The following is a 9815-nucleotide window of genomic DNA, read 5'->3' on the forward strand; positions in this document are numbered from 1 at the left end:
CAATCCCACTGCACATAAGAAAGAGAGAAAGGAAAACTATTGACTCAGTTCTGATGATGTGACGCTGGTCAGACAAAGTGTATATGTACTTCAGTACACGTATTTCAAGACCTGGCTCGTTAATCAAGTTAAAATTTATTTAAACATTTTGCTTATCCCTCAAAACACTCGCGATCCAAGGTTTTACTGTTAATCTTGATTTATGTTCTGCTGTGTGTTACAATTTTTTCATGTTTTTATGGTGTTCTGATCATTAAATTCTGGTGTGTCTTGTTTTTCGAGTAATTAGTAATGCTGGTAAATAATAGTAAAGAGCTTATTTTTTCCTGTGTTTCTTTGTCTATGGGGTTTTGGGTGTGTTAATGATAAACACCACTTTGACTCTATTTGTTTTTGTGCTCGTGTGTATGAAGATGCTGAGTCAGTTTTTAGACACAGTCCATAGATTGTGTATTGTTTTGTTTTGAGCTGAATGTAAATGTATTAATAAAAGATGCCTGCACTTATGTTCTTTCTCCTTTACAATTCCGATTTCACAAACCTGAACTTGTGATATAGGCTACAGTTGAATGTGAATAAGTAGAATGTAAGTGTAAAACCTCACCGTTGGTGGTTCCATTCAGGATGGTGACTTGATAGCTGGTGTCAGCAGATCTGGAGATGATGTTGAAACTGGTGCTGGTGTTGAAGACACACTGAATGAGAGTCTGGCTTTGTGATACTACACCTACAACATTGTATACAGTGTTCTGAGAAAAGAGAAAAATGAATTAATGTGTATTTCCCCCTCTTATTTATTATTTATTTTAAGATTAAGGTATTAATATTTTAGATTCTAACCACAGATACAGGCGTCAAAGTGGTGCCATTTTGAGTAGCCGTTTGGAAAAAGAAAAGGTAATTATTACTGCCGCAGGCGAACACGGTGGTAACTTTCTGAAAAGAAAAGTGTGTGTTTAAAAAAGTGTTTAGAAGCAGCAGGATGTTCTTTCTTATGTTAAATTATAAACAAACTATGAATTTGTTACTACAGCAAAATAATAAAAGATAATAATAATAATAACAACAAAAACATTCTTTTAAAAAGCACAACAAATAAACACTATATGAGTGTGTTTATATATGTTAGGCCTGCTTAGTTAGTCAATTCATCAAATTTAAATCTCAGCGAATAATCATGATAAATAATTGTGATCGCAATATAATTTTTTTAAATAAATCGTTCAGCCCACATTCTATTCCACATACATGCACATATACAGTATATACACACACACACACACACAGTAGCAAGAAAGTATGTGAACTTTTTGGAATTTCATGTTTTTTTTACATTAATTTGTCAAAAATGTGATCTGATCTTCATCTGACAAATATAAGGTGCCAAAAATAATAACACAAATTTTGCCGTGTCTTTCTTGAGCACATTCATTCAACATTCAAAATGATAGTGGAAAAAGTAAGTGAACCCTTGGAATAAATAACTAGTTTTACATGAGATGTAGTGCAGCGTGTTCTTTCCAAATAATTCAGTCTTAGATTCATCAGTACACAAAACTTTTTGCCAAGACCGCTGTGCTCTTTCACAACTTCAGGTGTGCATCAATGTTCATTTTAGTAATCAGTGGCTTCCCTTGTGGTGTCCTGCCATGGACACCGTACTTGTTTAATGTTGTGATCCAGTTCCAAAGATGCCTTCAAATCTTTGGCTGTCACTCAGGGTTGTTTCTTTACCCCAGTGATGAGTCTTCATTCTGCTCTTCGGGTCATTTTGACTGCGTGCCCACTTTTTAGTAGAGTAGCCACAGTCCCAATGTGTCTCCATTATTTGCCCGACTGTAGACTGGTGAATTTCTAAAGACTTTGAAATCACTTTGTAACAATTTCCAGCTTTATGTAAATCAACAATTTTCGATCATACTGTAGATCCGCTGAAAGCTCTTTTTGGTAAATCAACACATTAGTGTATTTTTCTTGTGCAGAACAAAGCAAAAGCTTGAGTGGTTCTTATCAGTCAAAGTAGCTCTAGTCCACACCTCCAAACTCATTTTCTTAACAAGTCTCCAGGTATGCTAACACCTGACTCCAATTAGCTGTTTAGAGGTCATTGAACTCAAGGATTCATATATATACACTGTGAGGTTTTTATGGTTGTTCTCAAGAAGGAAATTAAAAATCAGAATAGTTTTTGTTATTCTTTTAGAATATATATTTGATGTTTGAATACTCTTGATTTGGATAATTATAGGGTTATTTCAATTATGGAATTTCAAAAGGTTGGCATACTTTTTCTATACGTGTGTGTATGTGTGTGTTGGATTATTATAATACAATTAGATAAATTATCTTTCTTAGATAATCAATCATAACACAAGTAGTAATTTAAAATTCATAACTAATCATTACATTAATAATAACATTGATCAGACTTTACATTTTTAGTGAGTGCCAGTGCGACGTATCCAGGCGTTGTGCCACTGAGTTCAAAGAAGAATGCTTGGTTTGCCAGCCGGACTGAGCTGAAAAAGCAGTTGCCATTTCCTGCTGGATCGCAGTTAGACGCACTCGACAAACACAGCTTAGTTTTGTTACACTCGTCACGAGTGATGCTAAGCTAAAGATTAACAGAGAAAAAAATCAGTGTTAATCATTCAGTTCTGTCGATTACTTAACAGTGTTCTGTAAACAGTAAAAATGAGTATTGGTTATTGTAAATCAAATATCTGTGAAGCGAATGTGACACGACACAGATGTTTAGTTAAGCAGTAGACTCAGGAGCAATGATGCCAATCTATATAAATAAAAAAAAGGTTTTGTCTGTTCATTGGTTAGAAATTACTCCTTTAATAATATCTTTACGTTTCATACATTAGAGTGCCTGAAACCAGTCTGAGAATAATGTTTGTCTCTAAAATCAGATTTTGTTACATCATCACTCAAAACTGTCTGGACAGAATTTACTGGGGGGGGGGGGGGTGGTTGAATGAAATAGGGGTTGGGAGAGTGCTTATGATACGTACGGGAAGACCTCTGCATTTAGAGATGGCGTGGGATAATTAATTAAAAACTAAAAAGGGAAACAAAAGAAAGTTGGAAGCAAAAATAAACAAACCTCCCTGTCTATTCGAGAATGGACAGAGCTCAGATAACCAAAAATAAAACTGAGGATACTCTCGGGGCCTGTGCCCTTACCGAGGATTTATTTTAGAGAGAGGGAGAGTTTGTGTTTTTAACTATTAACATAAGTTGTCTTTTTCTCCCTCAACAGCATTTTAGACACTCATCATTCAAATAAATATTCTTTATTTTAAAACAAATATCACTGAAGCAAATGTAAAGTCACTTGATGTCACCAATAATAATAATAATAAATATAATAATAAAACTAATAATAATAATAATAATAATAATAAATAACTCCATTACCGGCACTGGGACTGGAACATTGCTCCTTGGATTTGCCAGGTCCAGTGGTTCATTGGAGCTGAATACTGTAGATGCATTTCCCAGTTGTGTTCCTGTGGGAATAGAACATAAAATCTTTACTAAACTTTGCTGCATCCCTGATATCATGTCATCATCACATTACTTTCATTGACCCAAGTGAAATTAAGCTTAAGTTGTGTGATTTTAATGTCGTGTGCTTTATCTCACAGGGCTCGTGTACAGTACATGTGCATGTGTGTATGATACTAGCATGGACGCTCACCGTTTGTGGTCCCATTAAGGATGGTGATGTTGAAAGGCAGCTGGGCAGGTACACTGAGGAGGGTGGAATTGAGGAGGTCACGGAGGGTGTAACTGGAGAACGGGGAGTTTTGGATGGTAGAATTGAGTAGAGTGATAACGGTGGATCGTGCGGCAGAAGTGACGGAATTGAAGGGGGAATTGAAGAGGGTATAATTGAGGTAGTTAAGAAGGTTAGAAGGGAAGATATTATTGATGGCATTGATTGGGGACGAATCAAGGATGGAGGAAGAGAGATAATAATTTCCGAAGAGACTAGGAATGGGGGAATCTAAGATGCTGGGAGGAGTAAGGGCATTAGATTTGACAAGGTCGAGGAGGGTGTAATTTCCTACAGTGGCATCGATAAGGGAGGAATTGAGGAGGGGAATTATGGTGGTATTAAAGGGGCTGGAATTGAGGAGGGTGGAACTGAGGAGGCTACGGAGGGTGGAATTAAATGGGGTAAAATTGAGGAGGGTGGAATTGAGGAGTTTGGAAAAGTCGAATGTGAAGAAGGCAAGATTGAGGAAGGTGGACTTGAGGTCGATGTTGAAGGTACACTGAGTACGGCTCTGATTGAGGCTCTGGTCTCCCGTTACTGAACCCTGAACATTAGTTATATTTATGATGGGCTATAAAGAGAGACAGAAAGAGAAAGTGATGGGTTACAGATCTGTGTCAATATTTAATGGAACATTGCCTGCGATACGGTATGAACATGATTAATTTTAATATTGGGGATTTATAATAATTACAATGTTTGAAAGGTATATAAAAGGTTAGCATAAGCAGTTATATGTTTATTGGCTTAAGAAACCTTTTTTTCTAATAAGATTAAGTTCTTTATTAACTTCTCAGATCCTCAGATTGTGAGTAATGCGGTTTGCAATTGTTCTGCCAGACGAGCATTTTTTTAAAAATGTTTTTGAAAAAACAAGTCTTGGTTTACAAGTATTGAGTATTATGTATCACGCATGCGCTTCTTGTTTTGACGCCGAGAGTCATGTGATCCCAACTGATCTTGTGCTGCGGAATTGTGGGTAATTGTCTCCCCTGCTGGGTCTTAGTGCGCATCTCTTACTGGTATAATCAACATCCGTGCAGGCGTGTACTGTTTACTATAACACTGTGACCATGTGTGTGTGTAAAACATATTTTATTTTGTGTTTGTACATGTGTGCATGAAAGTCATCCCTGAAAGTCTCATGTAAAGCAAAAGCAAGTGTCATTAGAGAGGTTAAAGATCCATTTTCTCTCTCTCTCTCTCTCTCTCTCTCTCTCTCTCTCATAGCCTGCACTGTGTGTGTGCACATCATTAGACACTGTGCGCCTCCCCTCCTCCTCTCACCTCTCTCTCTCACACACACACACACACACACACACTCTCTAACGGAAAAAGAGTGTGTGTAAGTCGTCCCACACAGTAGTCCTCCCCGCTTCCTTAAATAGGAGAGGAGGAAGCGTTATTGTGTAAGACGAGAGGGGGGAGAGGGGAGGGATCATTTCTTCTACTTCTACTTTAGCTTCACACACACACACATACACAGCACAATACACAAACACACAAACGCACACACAGCGCGTGCACACACACACACACACACACACACACACACACACACACACTTTAAAGGTAAAGTGCAGGTTAATTTGTTTTATTTTTACTTTACATTTTGTATTAATTGTGTATTATTATTTATATTATTTTAAATGTATTCTTTTTATGTTGTTTTTTTTGGGTTGTGGAATGAATGATCTGAGTTTTCATTATTTCTTATGGAGAAAAAAGTGTTTGAATATGCGCTGGATTTTGGATATGCTCACACTCCAAAATTCCACTTTATAATTATGTCACTTTTCACAAAATCAGTCAAACTACTACATTGTCATACCAAGATAGCAGAATACAATGTTGGTCCTTGTTGAAAAGCTGTTTCAAAGAAGGCGTTGGTGTTATTGTTGCCACAGACGAAGACCAACACATTAGATCCCTAGAACAGACAATTATTACAGTTGTAACTCAGTAGAAGTGATGATTTGAACAAGAAAGTAAAATATTTAATTTTCCATGTTTATTACTTGATTATATTGATTAATAAATGACTGGATTTACTAATTGTCTCACTCTTGTGCTATTTTTGCCACTAACATAAATAAACCATATGAACAGATATACACTTGTGGGGAAGTATAGCACATCAAAACACTGCAGTGGTTGTTCATGAATCTACCATGCAACATTAAGCAGTATTTCCACATCACTGTTAGAGCGCTCATCAATACTTGTAATTTTTTCCTTTTAGAACTTTTTTATGTTGTTGTTTTTTCTGCAATTCATCATCTCTGATGTTCAAAATGTATAATTTAATATATTTTTGACAAAACCTTTTTTTAACTGTCATCACCTTTTCATAACGATTTTCAAATTGCTTTCTTATATTCATATATAGACGTATTAAAAAATGTGCTAATTAGATTAGAATATTTAAACATAATGTTATGAAAAAGGTTAAAAGATAACTTACTGTAAAAGTTAGTAATACGATTTAAATTCCTTGCTAATTAAAACCTACAAAACTTCTTTCTTTTAACTCTAAAATTATTTATTGATAACTTTACAATTAAAAGGCAGAAGTACTGTATTGTGAAATTGCGAAATATGTACATTCAATTATTCATAATGTCCTTACTGTAAGACTTATACTACTTACAATTTTTAAATATGTTAGTACACATAGTTAGGTAATAATATGTGTTTCTGAGTAAATGATGTTACCAAATTTAGTAGCTTGTTTTCGTTGTTACTTGCTCCCAACGCCACGTATCCTGAAGTCGTGCCGGAGATTTCCACAGTCAGTACTCCATTACTGACCTGAGTAGAGCTAAAATAACAGCTGGAGTTTCCTGCAGGGTCGCAATAAGTTACACTCGACACACACAGCTTAGAGGTGCGACAGGTGGTATTAGTGATGCTGGTCTGAAGATGAGAAGAGAGAAAATCAATCATCATTAAACCTCCTGACCTGACACGTTTCATTTAGGTCCAGTGATGTTTTTTCTGTTCTTACACTGAGTGCTGACACTGGATACAGCTGGGCTTCAGTCAACTGATAAACAGCGCAGACAAACACAACCACCACAATCAGTCTGGACTCCATGTCTAATAACAAACACATACAGAGATGCATTAACAAACATTTTATACAGATATTTATATATCAATAATTAAATTTCTAGAAGTCGTAGGTTTGTTATTGACAAATAAAATCCTTATATTTAAATGTTGTTAAAGTTAAAAAAAGCAAAACCAACACGTGGACAATTTTTCTTATCAGATAAAATTAATTACCTGTAGTGATTAGATGGGTGATTATGCTGTGAATGACAGACGTTGTGTAAATGCAAAGATATGTACGTCTTTATAAGCTCTGGGGGAGGGTGGATGGGGGGGGGGAGGTATGGGGGGGGCGTGTCATATACATCAACTCTTTTTTTCTTAAATGGAAAAGAGATAAAGTTGACTCACAGGTTTGTAACTGCTGTAAAATACCACAAGCATTACAGGATGAGGAATCCAGGTGACTTTTTTTCATTTAACCATTTAAAACACAGAGTCAGTAAGAGTCAGTACAAAGCAAACTTATCAGGAAACCAATTTCTAGAAATATATATTTTTTATTTTTCCACTCCTTAATTCAATAAATCCCACTCCAAAACCTTTTTTAGCCATTTAGACATGGACATGCTGGTGTGTTTCGGATCATCGTCCTGCTGCATAACCCAAAAGAACACAAATTGATGGTTGAACATCTCCTTCAGGCTTCTCTGCTACAGCGCAGAATTCATGTTTCCATTAATTATGGCAAGTCCTGAAGCTGCAAAGCCCAGACGGCTATATTTTTTAAAATATTTTTTTGGACAGTTATTAATCCCATTCCAGCAATTTCAGGAATCTTTTTAACTGTTTTGAGACGTACTAATAATTTGACTTATCTAAAACACAGTAACATCTTTTCCATGACCAAGGGTTACATCTCTCCACATGATTGGGGTAATGAGAAGCTCCTTATTGCATTAGTTAGGGTTAAAATACATAGTTGTCAACTGAAACAAACTGTATCAGTCTCTGCAGAAATCATTCAATTAAAAGCTCTTAGGTTTGTGTTTATCTAAACCAATACTGTACCTTTTTTATCCTGGCAGCAGATAATCATCTATAGACTTACAGTAGTAGTCTCTTATTTAGGGGGAATAAATTCTATGTTGTACAGATGACCCTCTTTACTGAATCTCAAATGGAAAAAAACCATGTATGGAGGTATGAGTTACTCATCAGACTGGACACTTGCTTGTTTTAGGGAGAGAATTTCAGAGATGAGGAGACATGGATAGTGCCATGCCAACACAAAAAGAATCACAGATGGCATTACCTGCTACTGTCACTTTCACCTACCTCTCTCTGTCTGCAATAAACACACAACCACACCCTCAGTGCCACAAAAGGTTTCATTGTGCCATGTCTAACACATGGACGGAGCAAAATACAACTAGAGAGAACTAGTCTGGGGATTGTAAAAAGGAGCTTTAATGAAGTGTGTGAGAGGAGGTGACGAACTGTACGAAGAGGGAACGAGATTATGAAGTGATTTAAATGCAATGAGGAGAATTTTAAACTCTGTGTGGTGTTAATGAGAGTTTAGGGTGTTTTAAATCGTACTTTAAGTTCTGTTTTGCTTTTTGTACAAAAGATTGTTTGTGTTAACTTGTTGAATTCACGTCACTATTTTTGAATAGTTTTTTCCAATTTTTCAATTTATCTTGTATCTTATCTATCATGTAAATGTTCATTTATTAAAAATCATAAAATGTAATTTTTCCATAAAAGGATGAACAGAAATATAAATGAACTCATTATGTATATGACTGAATGAACAGGACAATTAAAGAAGTTTAATCTTCATAAGATTAAATAAGAGTAATTCAGGTTCAAGTAAAAGAAAGTGAAACTGGAAAAACCCACACTGCAGGATGTATGGAACGCTGTCCTGTAAGAACCACATTTTAATCATAATGACAAACACCAGCCCATCTTTTGTTATTTTCTTAAAATGTTCTATTGCAATGGCATGTGATAAAGCCAGAAAGGTGGGTACGTGGCTTGTCTTTGTGGCATATAAAGAACTTTACTGAATGTAAATAATGTGCTGTCACGAGGTTTCAATACGTCTAACAAACAACATGTATCCACCCACACACATAAATAGGCTTTGTCTGATTAACACAGGACAAATGAAACATATACTTCTTGTTCCTATTTTTCTTAATTACTATTATTTTCATTATAGTTATAAAATCATATCTTATAGGTTCAACAATCCAGTAAACACTATTGGGTCAATAATGAGAAAGTGGAAACCTCCTCAACCGTTTCAACAGCTCTGTGTAGCTGAAGACTGGAAACATGGAAAGGAAGAAAGTTCTGTTCAACAATCAGAGCACCAGAATGACCCAGTGGTGGTGTGTTTCTGTGGGATGAGACCAGGACAAAGAGATTTGTTTGAGTCAAGTGTAACAGGTTTGGTGGACTGGAAGGACGGGAAGCAGACAGAGCCTCAGTAGTGAATTTTATTTTTCCAGTACTTTTAGGGTAAAGCTTTTTAGGGAGAGAGGCAGCTAACAACACACACACACACACACACACACACACACACACACACACACACACACACACACACACACTTTTCAGGCATTACCTGCTACTGTTAGTTTCACCTACCTCTCTCTGTCTGCAATAAACACACAACCACACCCTCAGTGCCACAACAAGTTTCATTATGCCATGTCTAACACATGGATGGAGCAAAATACAACTAGAGAGAACTAGTCTCTAAACTAGAGAGAAAACACACTTTTCAGCAAGAAAATGAGAATAAACACAAGACCAAAGCAATTCCAGAATGATTAATAACAAATATGTGAATATTCTATAGTGGCCAAGTCAGGGTGCAAATGCTGAACCCCACTGAGAAACTGCAGAACCTTTTTAAAATATTGCAATAAACAAACATCATTAAATCGAAACTAAA

General features: G+C 36.1%; 1 protein-coding gene and 2 long non-coding RNA genes across 3 annotated transcripts; all 3 read right to left on the reverse strand.

Annotated features, from left to right (window-relative positions):
* Positions 1-609: 609 nt before the first annotated feature.
* Positions 610-2653, reverse strand: LOC128526507 (uncharacterized). Its single transcript, XR_008360812.1, has 3 exons — positions 2435-2653; positions 841-936; positions 610-749 (listed from the first exon to the last, which is right to left on the reverse strand). It is a non-coding gene; the product is annotated as an uncharacterized LOC128526507 (long non-coding RNA).
* A 52-nt stretch (positions 2654-2705) lies between these two features.
* On the reverse strand, positions 2706-4734 carry LOC128521924 (uncharacterized). The gene is made up of 4 exons (XM_053495571.1): positions 4723-4734; positions 3710-4361; positions 3427-3518; positions 2706-2723 (listed from the first exon to the last, which is right to left on the reverse strand). The coding sequence occupies exons 1-4, from the start codon at positions 4732-4734 to the stop codon at positions 2706-2708; spliced, it is 774 nt and encodes a 257-aa protein (XP_053351546.1).
* Positions 4735-5634: 900 nt separating this feature from the next.
* LOC128526501 (uncharacterized) lies at positions 5635-6885 on the reverse strand. The gene is made up of 3 exons (XR_008360808.1): positions 6798-6885; positions 6506-6706; positions 5635-5720 (listed from the first exon to the last, which is right to left on the reverse strand). It is a non-coding gene; the product is annotated as an uncharacterized LOC128526501 (long non-coding RNA).
* Positions 6886-9815: the final 2930 nt, after the last annotated feature.

This window comes from Clarias gariepinus, chromosome 1 (genome assembly GCF_024256425.1).
Source record: "Clarias gariepinus isolate MV-2021 ecotype Netherlands chromosome 1, CGAR_prim_01v2, whole genome shotgun sequence".
Lineage (NCBI taxonomy): Eukaryota > Metazoa > Chordata > Actinopteri > Siluriformes > Clariidae > Clarias > Clarias gariepinus.